Source organism: Dunckerocampus dactyliophorus, chromosome 6, assembly GCF_027744805.1.
Source record: "Dunckerocampus dactyliophorus isolate RoL2022-P2 chromosome 6, RoL_Ddac_1.1, whole genome shotgun sequence".
Lineage (NCBI taxonomy): Eukaryota > Metazoa > Chordata > Actinopteri > Syngnathiformes > Syngnathidae > Dunckerocampus > Dunckerocampus dactyliophorus.
In genome coordinates, this window is record NC_072824.1 from 25,691,359 (window position 1) to 25,710,985 (window position 19,627).

The 19,627-nt window shown below is 40.9% G+C and overlaps 2 protein-coding genes across 2 annotated transcripts; both read right to left on the bottom strand.

The window, feature by feature from the left end:
• Nucleotides 1-1,467: 1,467 nt before the first annotated feature.
• On the bottom strand, nt 1,468-7,344 carry ddt (D-dopachrome tautomerase). The gene is made up of 3 exons (XM_054778349.1): nt 7,043-7,344; nt 5,549-5,724; nt 1,468-3,128 (listed from the first exon to the last, which is right to left on the bottom strand). Exons 1-3 carry the CDS (start codon nt 7,148-7,150, stop codon nt 3,056-3,058), a joined length of 357 nt encoding a protein of 118 aa, XP_054634324.1. The 5' UTR covers nt 7,151-7,344; the 3' UTR covers nt 1,468-3,055.
• A 4,075-nt stretch (nt 7,345-11,419) lies between these two features.
• vps37c (VPS37C subunit of ESCRT-I) lies at nt 11,420-17,763 on the bottom strand. The gene is made up of 5 exons (XM_054778342.1): nt 17,162-17,763; nt 16,886-16,995; nt 15,239-15,410; nt 14,523-14,605; nt 11,420-12,430 (listed from the first exon to the last, which is right to left on the bottom strand). The coding sequence occupies exons 2-5, from the start codon at nt 16,976-16,978 to the stop codon at nt 11,732-11,734; spliced, it is 1,047 nt and encodes a 348-aa protein (XP_054634317.1). The 5' UTR covers nt 16,979-16,995; nt 17,162-17,763; the 3' UTR covers nt 11,420-11,731.
• Nucleotides 17,764-19,627: the final 1,864 nt, after the last annotated feature.

The following is a 19,627-nucleotide window of genomic DNA, read 5'->3' on the forward strand; positions in this document are numbered from 1 at the left end:
AAGCATGTGACACATTTTTCGATAGCAAATAGTGTTTTCATCAGCTCATAAAAAACTTTTGCTTCAGAATTTTTGAGGCTCATCTCTGTACTTTTGGCAAACTCCAGCCAGGCCTTCCTATTCTTCTTGCTAATGAGTGGTTTGCATCTTCTGGCGTAGTCATTTTACTTTTGTTGATGAAGTCTTCTATGAAGTCTTCACTCCTGTCCTCTGCGGGTTATTGCTGATGTCACAAACAGTAGTTTTAGGGTCTTTCTTTACATCTCTCACAATCGTTCTGTCATCAACTGCTGATGTTTTTCTTGCTGTATCTGTTGGACGTCTGTTACTTAGTACATCAGCGGTTTCTTTCTTCTTCAGGACATTCCAAATGGTTGTAGTGGCTATGACCAATGTTTGTGCAATGGTTCTGATTGCTCTTCCATCCTCTCTCAGATTCACAATTGCTTGTTGACTGCTCTCTGGTGCTCATGTTGTTTTCACCTCTAAACACAGTCTACACAAGCAAAATCTATCTTACCCAATAGGAAATTGAGCGAAGACATTCAGTGGTATTTATTGACTGAATAAGCAATGTAGTGAGTTCTAATGAAATGCTGTGCATCCGATCTAGATGTAAATACCTGGAAATAAATGCTGGAATTGTGCTCTCTGCTCTCATATTCATCTTTTGATGCCAAACCCAAAGGTTTTCAGTCTACAGAAAAAATAAAGGAATTGACCTCACTGTTCCAGTACTTCTGGAGGGCACTGTCTGTATCCCGCTATCGACAAGGTGTCACCCTGTGACGCTGATCAGGATCAAAATGACCAAATGAATACCTCTAAAGCTGCACAAATGCTGAACACTGTCATGCATGACTTCATGAACCGTACGACTGACAACATACACTTGGATTCGGACAACTCCACTCTTCAGCAAGGCCACCAGCGTCGCCATAGTTGTCCCTGGCCCTGCATCAGTAATGCTCTGACTGGTGGAGGTCGAGGAATCAAGGACGTTTTGTCTTCTAATGCTCATCGTTAGGTAGAATGATTATTGACATTCCTAGGTATCTGAATAACATGGTTGCATTATACGTAGAACTGTTTCGAAAACCAAACAAAAAAAGCTCTTGCGGTAACAGCGGAACGTGTCGATATGGCAAATATTTTAAAAAAAAGTGGTCAGTTTGTTTAGAATCGCTTACTTGTCTCAAAGCATTTCCAAAGTTCAAAAATGGAGGTAGAATATTAGTCCTGAAAAGTTTATCTATACTGGTGTTAATATTTCTGTCTTTTTACACTACGAGCCATCTCTCATTTGTCTCGGTTAATTGGTTCCAGACATGACCACGATAAGTGCAATTTCCAGTAGGATTCAATATTAATAAACACAATATTTTCGTAGTTAGAGCATAGAAAATCTGTTTATTACTTTCTAAATATGGGTTTTAACATCATTAGAACGCTGTATACATGAAATAACACCCCAATAGTCACTTTTAAGCTCCAATTATTCTTTGTTTACATCACATTGCACAGGCTACCATATCACTGCGGGGACAAAACAGACGGCCGCTGCATGCATAGCAAGCTACCGAGCTAACTAGTTAGCCACTCCGATTTACTTATTCTACACTTTAGAAAGTGTTTAAAATGGAGTTAAAAAGAAGGAAAAATAAGCCAAAAACTTACCACTTTGCTGAAAAGCAACACAAATGTAAACAACACAAATACAAAGATATAATGTATGTAGGTTAAGACCAGTGTAGGCTAGTGTTAAAAGTGTAGTAATGCACTCCCCGCTGGCTCCCCCTGCTGGACTCAGTATATCACTGCACTCTTTCGGCTCAGCAGGACCAATATCACTGTACTCGTTTGGCTCCCTCTACTGGATCGATTTTCTCCGGATACTCTGGTTTCCTCCCACATTCCAAAAACATGTTAGGTTAATTGGCGACTCTAAATTGTCCATAGGTATGAATGTAAGTGTGAATGGTGTGAATGTTTGTCTGTATGTGCCCTGCTGGCGACGAGTCCAGGGTGTACCACGCCTCGTAGTGGGCTGGGTTAGCCTCCAGTATACCCCCGCGACCCTAATTAGGATAAACTACATAGAAGATGGATGGATGGATGGATTCACACCCCTAAAAAAAGCTACTAGCAACAAATCTAAGGACTTTTTCCTGGTGTTATTGGAGAATTTTGGAGACTTTGTTTTTTTGGACCGTTCTTTTCAATGAGCAGTGAATGCTGCTGTGGCCCCTCCTTCTCAAAACAGTCACGGACGGCTCAGTTTTGTTTGTGACATAAAAAAAATCAACAAAAAGAAGACAAAGAGAAGAAAGTTCATTTGTTGTTCTGAACATATTTGTTTTACTTTTTATGTTTATTTACTCACTTTTTGTCTCTAAATTAATTAAATTAAAACTCCCACGTCTATTACAGTCACTACATGCAGTTCCTCTCATTCTCCTTATCCTCCTCCTTATTCTTAAAGCCAGTCTGTGAGTGAAGAAGGCTGAGAAGAAGACATTCAGAAAGGGTTGGCAGTGTTTACATAATGTATTGTATATTGTTCCGCCTCACTAGTTCACTTAAATGAATAGGGAAACGCAATACAATGGAATGTGCAACTCGCTGTGGGCTGTTTACACATGGATTGTATATTGTTCCCTATAGCAAGTGCGGAGGTTCTCCTGTGAGGACGACATGCTAACCACTAGCCCTCTGTCTTTCCTCATCATTTCCCCCCCAAAATAATTGAACAACGAACTATGCAAACTACAGGCCTCCTAAATTCGCATGCGCGTTCCTTTTCGTGCTGGCCTCTCGTCGCTTGCATCCCGGCAGCGTACAAAGGGGTGAAAAAAGGGGCTCTAGTAACATGCTGTGAATATCTGTGAAAGTAAAATGAATGAACTATGAATAAGTAAAAACTCAGCAGACCGAGCGGTGATATAGTAGTATATAGTATAGTGATTGTGTACACACACGACTAATTCATGAAATGAATGAAACATTAACATTTTAGACTTTATTGTGTTTCTGTCACTTATTTACAGGATGGGCTTCACAGGAAGCTCATGACCGTTCCCTTCTTTCCAACCTGGTGAGGCTGCAAACTGTGGAACTGCAGAACAATCCTGTCAACCAAAACAAAAATATGAAGTATTTATCACTTCCTTGAATATTGAACATATACTTTGTTCATGACATCTGATGAGTGGCCTCATTAATCCTCCAAGACAATGAAAATCATCAATCATTTCAAAACCTTCATAATGAATTGAAATAAAAGAAACAAATGTAAAATGTACAACACACTAAAAGTAAAAGTGTATTTTGTTAATTGAACATACTGTAGGTCCTTTCAGCATCGGCCCTCTCTTCCACATTAGAAACAAGTATTTTAACAGTTTCTTATTCCGTTGTCCATGTCTGTGATGACTTTGATGGTCTGGGAGGGTTAGGGATGTTTACGAGAAGCTACAAATACATGAATATCATAAATACATCTGTCACCATAAACAAAGCCACTTATTATAAGTGATTTTGGGGTTGGTTTTCGAAAAGTCGCTTGCAAATTCTCAAGTTCCCTGCTGTTTTGGGCTTGTTTTCTGAGAGCTTGTCGCCGTTTTCTCTCGCGGGACCTGGCAACACTGCTGACCGTGCTTATAGAAGCGCAGGCTTCTAATACTCACGCAGTTCATTACGTCAACAGACACGGTTAACTACAGCCTAGGTCACACCCGGTTGTACGGGCTCCTACGGCCGGTCTACGTGCGAAAAGCGCAAGAAATGCACAGAGAGCGCGCATGTGATGTGCTCATTTTCGAGCTGTAGACCGACCGCAGAGGTTCTTTGTCATATCAAACAAACTCTGTGTGCGCTTACGTTTTTTTCCACGTTGCAAGACCAACTTACTTTTTTCGTACGTCTTTGTGCGGCGTCCGTTTGGCCAAGTGTGTCTTTCGTACGTTTTGCTGGTATCAGGTTTGGGCAAAATGTCAATTTTTTCATACGTCGCACTTGCGGACTCCGTATGTGTGTCGTGAAGTAATTTGTGCGGCCAACGCACGTTCAGATATTTTGTACGTCCTCCATCCATGTCGAAATATAACCCCTTCGTGATCACCACAACTACAGTGGTGTGAAAAAGCGTTTGCCCCATTCCTGATTTCTTTTTGCATGTTTGTCACACTTGTATGTTTCAAATCATCAAACAAATTTCAATATTAGTCAATGACAATACAAGTGAACACAGAAAACATCTTGATGATCCCCAAGACCTTTGGGAAAATATGGTCTGATGAGACAAAAATTCCAATTTTGGAAGGTGTGTGTCCCATTACATCTGACGTAAAAGTAATGCCCCATTTCAGAAAAAGAACATCATACCAACAGAGAAATATGGTGGTGGTAGTGTGATGGTCTGAGGCTGTTTTGCTGCTTCAGGACATGGAAGACTTGCTGTGATAAATGGAACCATGAATTCTGCTGTCTACCAAAAAATCCTTAAGGAGAATGTCCGGCCATCTGTTCGTGGCCTCAAGATGAAACCAACTTGGGTTCTGCAGCAGGACAATGATCCAAAACACACGAGCAAGTCCACCTCTGAATGGCTGAAGAAAAACAAAATGAAAACTTTGAAGTGGCCTCGTCAAAGTCCTGACCTGAATCCTATTGAGATGCTGTGGCATGACCTTAAAAAGGCCGTTCATGCTGGAAAAGCCTCCAATGTGACTGAATTACAACAATTCTGCAAATATGAGTGGGCCAAAATTCATTGACAGCGCTGTAAGAGACTCATTGCAAGTTATCACAAACGCTTGATAGCAGTTGTTGCTGCTAAGGGTGGCCCAACCAGTTATTAGGTTTAGTGGGAAATCATTTAAAAACTGCATTTTGTGTTCAGTTGTGTTGTCTGACTAACATTTAAATTTGTTTGATGATGTGAAACATTTAAGTCAAACAAACATGCAAAAAAAAAAAAAAAATCAGGAAAGAGGCAAACACTTTTTTCACACCACTGTATGTACAAGAACAAAAAACACATACATCCAATTGTGACCTAGGCTTAAGAAAGTAACGATATCGTCATTATACATGACATTATGACATGTTCTCTGGCAACCTCTGAGCTTATGTTATTTGAACTAAATTTTAGTTTTCCTTTACAGTATCAGTCCGAGGATGATACTGACCAGGAGAAGCAGGAGGAGAGTCACATATCCAAAAAAATCACAGACGCAGCGCCTCTAAATTCTGTACAAAACAACGTTTTCTGTGACCTTAAATACTTGACGGTTTGAAACAGTTTTCAATAAAGTCGTGCATTCACAGGTGTTGGTATCGACTACTGAAATTCTGGTATCGTGATACCCCCAATGTGGGAGTAGCCCGACACAACAGCACTGTTAAACATGTGCTATCTGCTTGGTTTCAAAGGTTAAAAAGAAAGTTCAAGTGTGACCAGTGAACCACTGTTGCAACAATACCATTGCAACAACACATTATCTCACAATGGCCCGTGTGTTCACAGTGTGAACCAGTGAACACTCACCTGTCTTCAGTCAGGGAAAGCTCCCGAGTCAGAAAGTCAAAGATCTTGGCGCTGTGCTCCTTATTCTTGTCAGCAGTGTCAGTAACCCCCAGAGCAGAGATTGACAGCATCACACATGGAGAGCAGGAGCCTGCTACCATCATTGGCAGCCCTGGCTTCAACATCACGTTCATTCTCTACAAGACAAACATTGGTAGATGATTTGTACTGTTTGGACACTTACTCTATGCATGGGCACCGTTGATACTTTAACGCCATTACATACATAGCTACAATACAGTACTTAAGAGCACACTTTCTAGTTGCAAAAATGGCAAATGGGTTTGCACTTGTATAGTGCTTTTGTACCTTTAAGGTACTCAGAGCGCTTGGACACCGTTACCTGATTGACAGGGTCATATTTAGTCATTTAGGGGCTTAAGGCAAACCCAGTCCTTGGCGCCCCCCTCATCCTTGTACTGCACCAACAAAGATTTTATTCTATTTTAAATGTATTTATTTTGTTTTATTTCTAAAATTTTAAATATGAATGTTTATCATCTACTAACAAGTGTAAATACAAAATTCTCCTATTTCCTGAGCTAGATAAAATCCATTAAATCCTCCCGGGGGGTTATTATTACCTCACATGTGCATCATCTCAAATCTTTTACTGTAATTGATAAGAACATTAAGCAACATTTTAATATAGTGTCACATCTTTGTGTTGAAAAGTGTCACTCTCAGCTTCATCTCTAGAACTACTGCATACTCCGCGGCTGACACTGACAGCAGTGCTGCTGCTGTCGTTGTTAAAAAGGTTGACACCTTCAGTAGTTTTGATAAAAACTTTTCCTCTCGCCTTCTCCTCGAATCTGAGCATCTCGACCAAGAGGAGAAGAATGCACATTTACCCTGTACACAATGTGAATCTTTTATGACAAGAAACTCACTATAGTGTCCGACTGGGATCTAATATTATTTTTTCAAGTCCCTCAAATGAGCAGGATGGGGCCCCTTTAAACAAACTAAACAGTCCTGTCTTATTTACATGATAGCATGTCATTTCTGCCTTTGCATGGTCACGTTAACAACTTATCATTTGCTCTCTTTATTGCATGTGGAGGAGCGAATGCTGTTAATAGACGAGCCTTTATTTTGACTTTGTGGATTCGTTTAAAATCCATTGCTTTCTATTATGACAGATTGTGAAATATAACTGTGGAGGAGCGATTGTAATACAGTTAGCTACGTTGCACGCGTGCATGTGTCTGTCGGTGTATGTTACTGCAATACACACACAAAATCATTCACCATGTTTAAAATCATTCGTTATGTTGTAAAAAGTTGGGAAAAAAGCATCTAAAATCACAATAGCAAGTACATTACGGTGTCAAATTCTCCATTTCAAAATATAAGCAAGTTGCTGATAAAACTGGTAAATCAATCGACGTTATCCCGCTGCCACATACGCAATCAGGGTTCGTCAGACAGACGTAACGTGTCTTTACTTACGTCATCAGGCTTCCCCAAAACGGCGGCAGTGAAAGAAGTAAATTTGTTGAGAAAGTCTTGTGAGAAAGCGCTGGCTGGTAAATTGCTGTTGAAGTCTACGAACGGCATCTTGCGTCCTCACCAAAAGAAAACCAACCCAGGAAACGTTAGGTAATTATTTATACACAGTGCCAAGCTGACGTCACATCCAGTCGGAAACGGATATGGTTCATCTTTTCGCGTACAATATACTTGTACACGTAACGGATGCCAGCCTGTGAGGCTGCGCAAGTGTACGTTGGTAAAAGCTCGCTCCCTCTGCCTTGAGAACTACGCTGAACAAGTGGCCGACACCCTTGGTTTTCTAGCCGTGTGGTCAGCGCCCTCGTCTCTCGTTGTGAAGGTCCTGTCTTCAACCCCCGGCGCGGGCAGTGCGGAGCAGGACGGGTTATACGTACTATTGTTTTTTTTTAAATTTTACATCAAGAATATCATAGTTCCCAGAAAATAAAAGACAAATAACACAATAACATAACTAAAATGTCAAATAATTATTCAAAAAACAAAAACATATCAACCAAGCTGTGGTGTCCTAACTACTGACCCGCGGCCATTTTTGGAAGAAAGCCTCTTTTTTTTGTTGGCCCTCGGCATATTGTAAAAGTAAAATTAAGTCATTACCAATTAGATCTATTATTATAATTTTGCACTAATTTGTTTTGCCTCCAAAACACAAAGCTAAGTCACCTCCGATATCCTTCCATTTTTTCCTCACTGCAAAAATGACACACCTGCTGGTTGCTCTCACTGTAGTTTGCTGGAGTCCCAAAGCTTTATAAACTTTTTCAGACTGCTTGAGCTCAATTAATCGCAGTTGTTTTAACAGGGGAGGCAATCATGTTTCCACACACGGCCATGTAGGTATGATTTTTTTCCTCCCTTAATAATAAAAAGTTTCATGTAAATTGTGTTGAAATTTATTATTTAAATTTGATGATCTGCAAAATTTAATAAGTGTGACAAACAAGTGCAAAAATCACCCAAAAAAAAGAAACCAGGAAGGGGACAAACACGATTTCACACCACAGTGTAGACAATAAGATTAGAATACAGCTCCTTACCTTTATCTGTGATTGTCTTGCAGGCCTTTCCACCTTCTTATAGTCCCAGATCTCCTTTTAACAGCTCTTGTAACAGCATAGTGGATGCATGCCCCCTCTATCATTCAATCTTTTTTCTGACGGTTGTGATAGTCAAGCGGTTGGGACCATAAAAACAGCCACTATTGGGGTGTTCTTCCTCTGTCTGAGTTTTTTATGATGTTCATTTCCACTTCCATGGTGATGGCTTTCCTTTTCTATGGCACACTGCCGCTTGAAAGGCAAAATTAAGTGCAAAAAGTTAACTAATAAGCGACATTATCCTTTGTCGGTGTAGCTCCACGCCCTCGAGGGCGTGCAGTATAGTCCTTCACCAAGCCCACAGTAACACAAAACGTCCTAACCAAGGACCACCTGTATTTCCCATCTGCAATGTTTTAGACCAGGGGTCACCAATGTGGTGCCCGTGGGCACCAGGTAGCCCCCCACAACCACATGAGGTGCCCGCAAGCCTGCTTTTCATTCAGGTTTTCAGTTAATAATGAAAGAACAGTAGAAAGAAATGCATTCTGAAATACAAAATATGAGCTGTGGACACCAGCATTTTGTTCATGTTCTGGTAAAACAAGCATATTCGCTTTGTTTGGGTTTAAAATAAGCTCTGAAAATAAATGTTACAAAAATGAGTAGCTCTTGGCCATTTTCATTTTGTAAAAGTAGCTCTCACAAGGAAAAACGTTGGTGACCCCTGCTTTAGACTATTCCCATGTCAGTAAATTATTACTACCTTGTATTTCAGTCCTTTCAATTTGCCAGTAATGTCCTGCACATATAGTGAAATTGACAATAACAAATCTTGAATCTCTTGAATGTCTTTTTTAGTCATCCATGTAGTTGTCATGACAAATTGTAAAGAGAGGCAAATGATCATTAATGTCATTCATTAGCATTAGGAATGCTTGTATTGTTCAAGACCATTATCGTAGTCTGTTATTCGGCTTAGCCTCGTAACTCATTGGATATCAATCGACTTTTTTTGTGTGGATTCCTAAGATCAATGTTGAAGTTCTCACATTTGAAAATGACCTTTTGGTTCTTTCATGTGAAGGTTGCCTTGATCCGGTCCTCAAACATCTCAAAACTTTAATTATTATGTGTTCTGTATATACAACTCACTGATACGTTTTTATTTTTTCTTTACAGATTTCAATTCATATACATTCTGAGTTATCAATCGTAAATTACATTTTTTTCCCCACTTTGTAGTTGAGATGTTTCTCCGCATATGCTGCCACCCCTCCATTTTTATTTTTTTCTGTTGATATAGTGTACTTCATATCCTTCAAGTTCAAAATCCATTCCTTTCTCAGCATCAATCCACATTTATGAGACTGTAATAGGGCCATTCCACTGAATCAGTGCCATTTTAGTCACCAGGAAATAAAATGTAAAACTGAAAAATATATTTTTTTCTTAAGCAAAGTGTGCCGCACATTGATCTGACTGCATATTTAAGAAATACAATTATTAAGTTTAATTTGAACTACTTTGGACACTGGAAAAAAACCTGCCTGTCCCCGCTTCCTAGAATTAGACTTTACCATGAAATAAAATCATTTAAATTCTTTATGACATGAATTAGTTAAAATCGACACATTAGTTGTGTCCTTGGGTTTTCTTTTCACTCAGTCCCCTTAGCCGAACACATGACCCTCTCGGAAAAATGCTGAATATTCTGCAAGTCACACAATCCACGGGAAGCCACATCATTCAGATCCAATTATTTTTCTGTATATTCATTGATATTTTAACTATGAGCAGAGGAAAAATCTCAGAACAGAACTGTTACCTACTGTATGTTTTTAAATGTTATTTTTAAAATCAAAACTTTTTGTTGAACCACTGTAATGTGCCGAGTGTCAGCATAAATTGCATGTGGCTATATTTCATGCATGTATTCGGTGCTAAAACTCACTTGTTACATTCAGTCCTGTTACTTAAAGGAATCATTTCGGCGAAGGAAACTCATACAAAAATTAAATAAAGTTGTCTGAGATGAGCAAATAAACATTTTGAGTAGTTCAATATGATCAGATTTAGAGTTGAAAAACGGCAGAAATTTAAGTTCAATTGTTTTCAGCTTATCCGAATCTGGGTCGTGGGGGCGGCAGTCTCAGTAGGGAAGTCCAGACTTCCCGGTCCCCAGCTACCTCTTCCAGTTCCACCAGGAGGACCACAAGGCATTCCCAGGCCAGCTATGAGACATAACCCCTCCATATTGTCCTAGGTCTGGCATGGCCAGAATACCTCACCAGGGAGGCATCCGGACTGTGCCCGAGCCACCTCAAATGGCTCCCCTCGATGTGAAGGAGCAGCAGCTCTCCTCAGAGCTCCTCCCGGATGACCGAGCTCCTCACCCTATCTCTTAGGGTGTGCCCAGTCACCGTATGGAGGAAACTCTTTTCAGCCGCTTGTATCTGCCATCTCGTTCTTTCGGACATGACCCAAAGCTCATGACCATAGTTGAAGATGGCAACATAGACTGACCGGTAAATTGAGAGCTTTGCCTTCCGGCTCAGCTCTCTCTTCACCACGACGGTCCGGTACAGCGACCACATTACTGCAGATGCTACGCCGATCCATCTGTCGACCTCACGTTCCATCCTTCCCTCATTCTTGAACAAGGCCCCGAGATACTTGGAACTCCTCCACTTGGAGAAAGACCTCGCTCCCAACCCGCAGGGTGGAATCCACCCTTTTCCGACAGAGAACAATGATCTCGGATCTGGAGATGCAGAGTCTCATCCCAGAAGGTTCACACTCAGCTGCAAACCGCCCCAGTAAACAGTGAATGTCACAGCTTCATTAGGCCATCAGGACCACATTGCCTGCAAATAGCAGAGATCCTAAGGCCCCCAAAATGGACCTTCTCGACACCTTGGCTGCGCCTAGAAATTCTGTTGAAATTCAAGTTTGTTTTGAGTGAATTACAAATGGTACGGATTATGTGGAATGGCCCAATTAGTATACTATACAAACATGAATCAAGCTTTAATCATAAGGGTAGCCCCAACAACCAATGTCAGCTGTAGTTCACCATGGCTGGCAAAAGAAAGCTTTTACCAAATTTGAACAATACACTTATTGTGGTGATGGTCTTTGAAAAAAGAGAAATTGGGTCAGTTTTACTCCTTGAAAAACAAAAGTGTCGGATTTGACTCCCAGGTGCGACTGAGAATGCATCAGATGACTTGAAATCTTGCACATGGTGATAAGATAAGCTGACAACATCACCAGCTTCTCTCAGTGAATTTTAATAACATCTGGACAAAGATGTACTGTAGTGTTTTGTAAAGCACTTGTTCGGAATATCAGTAATATCACACATACAGATACTTCAACAGAGTGCCAGACGGGTGAGGAAAATGAACTTCAAAATGTTAAAATACAGAATAGCACAGAATCTAAAAATCAGGAGAGGAAGAGGGGGAATGGTGATTGACAGAAAGACGAGGAGGAGGAAGCAGTGATTAGTGATAATTTGGTAAGAAGGGGAAGAAGTAAAGTACGTGAAATTAAGAATTCAGAAAGATTAAAAAAGTAGGTACTTTTAAGAATATGGCTGTGAAACTCCATATCCTGGTCTGTAAATGGGACTTCCAGTTGGTGATTGAGAATTGGATGGATAACTGTAACCACCATAGTTGTATGAAGCTGGGTATAGTGCTGTATTGCTCTGGTTTGGTGCGTATTGGCCAAAAGCCGAGCCCGGGTTTGGGACAGGAAAAGAGGACTGGGTTGGATAAGGGCAATGGACTGACGGCAGAGGTTTGAACGCTGACCCGGGGCCAGTGTAGCAACCTGCTGGGGAGAAAGGAGAGCCAGAGCCTGGATATGAAGGGACCTGTGATGAGGGAACGACAGGGTCAGAGCCCGCTGCCAATAGCGCTACTGGTGGGGGGGCATTGGAAGGAGAAACAGGATATTGATTATAGGGGAGACCACATGAGCCAACTGCAGATGAAGGAACAGGCTGGGCGATATTACGGTAGTTGGAGGTCTGGCATTTGGGGTTTGCCTGCTGCTGGTTTGTTGTTGTTGGGGTCTGTGGGTTCCACTGATTGACAGGTTGGCTGATACCTGTTGATGGTGTCAAAACTGTGGGATTACCCTCTCTTTTCTGTCGCAAGATCTCCTGGAACTTCTCTATCCGCACCCGTCTTTTGTGAGCTAGGCAACGTAGAACAAGGAACCGGTCAAGGAATGAGTCCAACGGCAGCGAGCCCTCCAGGAATGCATCAGCTAAAACCTGCAGACAGCAAAATGATACCAGACCTGATATCAGAAATTGCAGCACGGCTGGGATAGGTGGATCTAAAACCTAGGACCAGACGCTGATTAACCAAACTTAACTGCCACCTTGTAGGGATAGGACAATGCAGAAACAGAATAGAAAGACGACCACGGTCACTATCAAACCATGAAGCGATGAATGGTGTGGAGTACAGTGGATCCTTGGTTAACGTTCACCCCGATTTTTTGGTTAACGTAAAAAAAGTGCAGCGTATATACGCACAAAGCAAATTTTCTCTCTAAATTTGGTGGGTGCGGTTTATATTCCAGTGCTGTTTATATTCCGGTGCGCTCAATCCAGAAGTCTGGAATTTACAGTTCACTTAAATTTTAACACTTACCAACTTTGTAGAAAACATAGAGATATACCGTATATCGTGTCTCACCATTCAGCCAAAAAGCACCGGGATATGACTACATGGTAGGGGTGTCACGAGACACCCAACTGAGAGACAAGATTTTAGCATTCACTTCAGAAAGTACAATGAAAAAATATGACTGGACAAACGTTTTGATTTACCTGAGTCACAAAACAATGCAGGGGCGTTTTGAAATGTTATTGTCCCACAATTGACGTTCAAAGATTATTGGCAACTTTTTTTTGACTAAATTAAACACTGTTATGACAATATAGTGTTTAATAATAATAATAAAGCTCACTGTTTGTCTCTTGTCTTTGTCTATTTACGTCAGTGCTGTCCAGCTGTCCTTTGATAGCTATACTAATAATAAAAATGTATATAAAAAAACCAACATTATACATATATTTAAAGACAAATCGTTGTGTTTTTATTAGCTATCAGTCTCAAAATTTTACCTTTTTCTAATTACATTATTCCTTTTTGCTGTATTTTTCCACTTCTGCTGGGTTTTTGCTTATTTCTGCAGTGACCCGCATTCTACGGAGGCCCCTGCGCCACACTTTGGACACCTGTGTGTGTTTTGCCAGGAAGGCGAGGTGTTGCAAGGTGCCAGAGGAGTGTGTTCAAGCTCTGCCTTCTTGGCGATGTTGGTCAAGGGTTGGGTTGGCTTGGCTTTTACAGCTTTCGAATGTACATTGCACGCCGTTATTGAGGTTGAGCTCACTCCCGCTCGCTGGACACGCCTTTGTTGATCACTTGTATTTATTTTCTGAATAAATGCATGACGGACGAAACACTTAAATGTGCACTCTTAATTATTAAATATCATGTCGCTAAAATTGTCAACACAGATCTCTTCTATGTATGAGGTGTGTTATGAAGCAGCGCACCGGTGCCTGAAAGTTGGCGCTGAGCCAAATCCAATGTGCGTCAATAGAACTGCTCTGTGATTAAAGGTGCAGAGAAGTCCGAACATCTACATGGGTCAATCTGACAAATCTTAAGTAAAATTGATCAAATGTAGAATTACTACAGCTTCTGCTTGGACATCAATAAGGAGCAAGCAGCTGTCCAACTCCGATGGAAACAACAGCCACACGTCACTCGGTGACGCTGTGAACACAAAGGTAGGTTGGATTGCAAGGTGTGCATGAAGCAGCATTTCCAATAATTGTACACTGCCACTTCCATATTACTGTATTATCGTTCATAGTAGCAATGCCATAGTTCACAGTCTGATTGGCTTCTGTTCTCACAATACAGCTTTTCTCCAAACGAGAAATGTCGTCTCGTTTTAATCTCGCAGGATCTCATCACTCCTACTACATAGTTTATTATTATATAATATTTTGTTAGAACTTTCCAGCTATGGGTGTGCCGTAAGTAGAAAACATTCAGAACTATTGCATTTGATGGAAAAAATAGTGTCCTGCACAACATAAGAAAATAAAACACCCAGATTTCTCAAAAAGGTTTGTTTCGTTGAAAAGCAACACTGCCATTCTCGATCTTTTTGATCTTTTAGGCCAACATGTCATACAGAAAAGGGAAATTTCAATGCTGTTTTTAAATGCAATATATATGTGGCAGCAGTACAGTGAAAAGCTAAAACTGTTATTATAATGCACAAAGAAACATACTGATCAGGAATGTTTTGAACAATTTTGAAAAGTTTTTAACACTGACCTCTGATTCTGTTTCTGCTTTGCTGCCCTCTGTCTGTAGCCTGGAGAACAGTGCTTCTGGAGACACCTTACCAACCATGCCATCTGAAATAAAAATAGAAGAAATAAGAACAAAAATTTCAAAATGTGTGTGTGCGTGTCCTCCATCATAAATTTGGTTAAAATACAAAGTAGTGATGCTTGCCCAAATTAAAAATCAATGGATATTTTGAACATTTACAGTAATACTTACAATCCAACAAAGGGGAAATTGACTTTAGCAGAGGGCTGCACGGTCGCTCGCCTAGTGGTTAGCATGTTGACCTCACAATCAGGGGATCGATGGTTTGAATTTCTGTTTGGGCATCTTTATGAGGACTTTGCATGTTCTCCCCGTGCGTGTGTACTCCAGCTTCCTCCCACATTCCAAAATTTTGCATAAGCTAAATTGAGACTCTAAATTGTCCATAGATGTGAATGGTTGTTTGTACATGTGTCCTGTGATTGGCTGGCGACCAGTCCAGGGAGTACCCCACCTCTCGCCCAAAGCCAGCTGGAATAGGCTCCAGCTTACCCTTGACACTAATGAAGACAAGCGGTATAGAAAATGGTTGGATAGATGGACTTTAGATAGATGGATAGATGAAATGCTTGGCGACAATGCAAACTTGTCAAGATCACAAACTGCGCGAGTCACTGGTACGACTCCTGATCCCTCTGTCCTTTACTCCTGCCTACCTATTATAGAGGCGTGCTCTTTGTAGCGCTCTCTGATGGCCTCCAGCTGTGTGTATCTCTCCACCAGAACCTGCCTTTGCGACTCCAAGCATGGCTTCATGTCCAGGTTTTGCTCTGCAAGGCTGCGATTGGACGCCAAGGCCATCTCTCTCTCCAGCTGGATGTTTTGGATCTTTGGGGTTGAATATCATACAACAGAGAATTTTAACTTCATTTGCAGTGAAAGCAATAGAAAGCATTTTCAATGTTATGGTTTGCGTTGATCACTGACAAAGATGTCATTCCTCTGAATGTCCTTTTAACATTGCGTCACTTTAACGACAGTGTGAAATTTGATGGAAGATGACATATGATGAATTTTTTTGGCCCTTCGCAAACATACGTTTTTGTCCTTGAAAACTGAGCTTTCGAAAAACTCCAGAGTGGAGATCTCCAAAGACTAGACTGATGGAAGTCAGTCTATGGAAGATAGGCTAAAATTGCCTGAACAGTCTATGGCTGCAGTTTTTTTCTTCTTCATTGTGCATTTTTGGCTGTTTTTTTTTTTTTATTATTAGGTGTCATTGTTACAGAAAGGCATCGCTGGAACTAATTAAATATTTGAAAAGAAATAACATCAAAGTCATAATAAAAAAAAAAAAAGATTTTTTGTGAATAAATTTGTCCAATAATTCATATGTGTCATTCATGTGTGTCTATGATATACCAGTGAAGTACTTTTCACAGTTCCTGGAAACAAAACAGGGATGTCAGTAGACAGTAACAATCTTTGTATAACTCTTTTTTCCCCCCATAATTTAAAAAATGGATTTAATTTCCGTGAAGTAGGATTCCTTATTTACAAATGTAATATTTTCGTAGTTCGAGCATAGAAAATCTATTTACGACCATATAAAGACAGGTTTTTAACACTATTTGAGCCCTCGAGACATGAAATAAAATCCCTATAGTCACCTTGACACTTGTATTACCCATATACCCCATATAGTAATAATAATAATAAATAAGACATAACATAAAGACTCACAAATGTTAGAATTGGGAGAGTTCATGGTTGTTTCTTGTTTAACATCCGGGATTTCTTGCCAAGGCTACTGACACATAGTGACCAGTGTAGAATACCACATAACATGTCTTTCTGAATGTCTAATATTTGTTGTTAAGCTCATTTAGTCATTTTTATGCTTGAATATACTTAATTTAGGCCACAATTCTGTAACAATAGCTTAAACATGCATTTTGAAAAACTATTAATAAGCCATAGTCAACCACAAAACAGATGATTTATGAGGGCACGAAAAACTGTGATAGAGTAAAGCCGCGAAATTTGAAGTATGATGTGGCAAGGGACGACTGAGGTGTGAATGCTCAGTGGAAAATGGCGTTTTCTGATGCAGATCAAACTGCAACGTTCTCAGAAATTGGTTGTGAATGCAAAGACATGCAGAATGACCCAAAACAATACTGTACTGTACTTACTTTGTAAGCGCAATAATCTTCCACCAGAAAGCACAATCTTGTTCAAATACATATAACAAATGGGCTGATATTGCCTTTGTGTTCAAATCAGATTAATGTTATTATGGGCCATTAAAACAAAACACTTGACATTTGTATGACTAGTGTACTTAATGAAATGTTTGTCACCTCGTCAGACTCCTGAGCCATAGACTCCACCCTTTCCGGGTTATCCAGAAGTTCCTGAAGCTCTGATTTGCTCAAGTCTGGAAGCTTCTCCATTTGATTTGCCAGGATCACTGTCAATCATATAGGAACCAGGAAGTGTGATTCACAAACAATGTATAGAAACGGCTGCTTAAAGAGGTCAAAATCCAATACAAAAAATGTTTAATACACATAATCAATGACGAGCTTGTTAGCTGTCAAGAAATTCAGTCATATGTAGAAAAAGTTGGTACTTACACGGTGCTAGCAAACCAAATTCAGCCTTATATTGGCTGAGAGTGACATCCAACACCACCTATGTAATTGTCCTGACAGGAAAGGTAACGATAACGTCCAGTGGAACGATATACTATCTTAGGAAAGGTAAAAGGAACGTCCACAGTGGAAAAATCTACGATCTTCTATCCTGACTAAAACAACCGCTTTCCTGTCGTTTTTGCCAATAAAATGACACCAGCGGTTAGAATAACAGCAATGTCAGCGACCATCAACTTCGAGGGAAGCCCCGGGTTTGCTCATCAAAACGGAGCCCAGAATAACAGTTTGTTTCCGACGACCAAAGTAAACCCCAGAGTGTTCGAAACCTGCTGATTTTAATTAACAGGTGTCTTAAGTCGAAAGATTAAGTCAAGTGCCATTTGATCAGAAAGGAAAGTTTGACTCCCCACCGCCGCCATATTAAGATTAATCTATGTTCCCTGGAGATGGGGTATATTCGAGAACTTCCTTAAATACAAGTAGGAAGCAACGACCACCAGCACGTCATAGTGACATATTTTTCGTCATTTTTGTCTCTACATACTGAGGTGGGGGTTCTGTTCAGGTTAACTTCCCTTTCTTGTAATCAATTTATCTGTCTGTAAAGGATAATGGTACGGTCCGGTGCCATGTTACGTAGGTAAAGACGTCACACACGTACGTAACGTCACGCGTCACTTACTGCGCCATTTTGGAGCGGTACATGTCAAAATTCCATTAAACGGCATTGTAAAAATGATGGAAGTCGTGTGTAATTATTCTATGCATTTATAAACTAAGTTCAAAAACTTTTATTAAGTAAACTATATATGTGATTTACAGGAATACCTTACAGGTAATAAAGAACAAAGTATTAAACACTATTCAATGTTAAAATGGCACTGCTGCTAGACAGGACAGGACACAATCACAGGATGACTGGGCAATAAAAGGGAAAAAGGAAAGGGGAGACCAAGAGGACGATAGATAGATACTTTATTAATCTCCTAGAGAAATTCACAGGGGAGGAGGAAAAAAAAACAGTCTAAAATTGTTCTCCTGCGGCAGCGGGCGGTTACAGTATGGGACCGGCAAAAATCCTCTGCAACATAGGCACAAATAAGCGCACATCCATCCATCCAAGCATTTTGTATGCCGCTTATCCGAATCAGGGTCGCACGGGTATGCTGGAGCCTATCCCAGCTGACGTCAGGCAAGAGGCGGGGTACACCCTGGACTGGTCGCCAGCCAATCGCAGTAAAATGACCAACAAATGCTATTTGGGCTGACCTGGTCTTGAACGCTGGTCCTGTTGCACCATGAAACAGTGGCGCTATCAGCAGAGCCATCCAAATGGCCCAATAAGCACGCATTACAACATAAAACTCAAAACTTGCACCAGGAGAGGGGAAAAGAGGATGTAGGTTTTTCCAGCACAAGCCGGCAGCCTGCCAGTCGTCGCAGTCATGTTAGCGCGTAACGTGGACCCCGCCTTACGCGTGGACCCGGGGGTGAAGCAGTCAATGCGTGACATAGGGGAGGGTGTGTGTGAGAGTGAGCCGAAAGCTTCTCCAAGATCGGCAAGATGTTTTCCTTGTTGCGATTCATTGTCACAGAGTGCTAACGGCTTTACCCACCATATCAATCATGATGGGCAGCTGTGGGCCGCGTTGAACCGCTGCTTCCGCCTTACGGATTCTGCGATACACCAGGGAAGTGCTTAATCCAATCAGCAACAGACCTGTTATCATGGTTCAGAACAGTTTGACGTCTTCGATGTCCTGCATGGAAAAAATCGCCAGGTACATGACCTTCCACTTCCCTCAGCTGTCGAGAAGATCTTGTCAATTGCGTGGAGAGACCAGTAGATTAATTCCATGATTTAGATTTGGAGAACAGTGTGGAGAGAGGCTCTTAAAAAGTATGAGACGGGACTAAACGAGAGGTGAGAAGCAAAGCAGGGAAGATGAGAGAAAGGAGAGGGAAAGAATACGACCGCCTTCGTTGAGAGCCAGCAGAAGAAACTAGAAGTAGAACTAAAAAAAGAACTAAAAAGCCATCTCTAGAAATAAACAGTCCTTCATTTTTATGGTTGAAAACATTCTGCTCTGTGGCTGTTTCTCTGCTAAGGGTACATTGAGGTGCTTATGAACAGGTCCATGTACCGTAGAATCTTGGATGAAAACCCAAAGACGGGTCGCGGACGTGTCTTTCAGCATGACAATGACTCAAAACATACAACCATGACAACGAAGGAGCAGCTCAAGAAGAATCACATTAAGATGCACCAATGTCTTAGTCAGTGTCCAGACTTGAATACAATATAAAGTCAGTGAAGGGGACTAAAACTTCGGGTTGCCAAGGCTAGCTTCAAAACCCTTTGTAGTCATGGACCAAAATTCCTCATGAGGTGCGCAAGACCACAGTCATGTTTTTCCCTCAATCAAATACACATTCATTTATAAA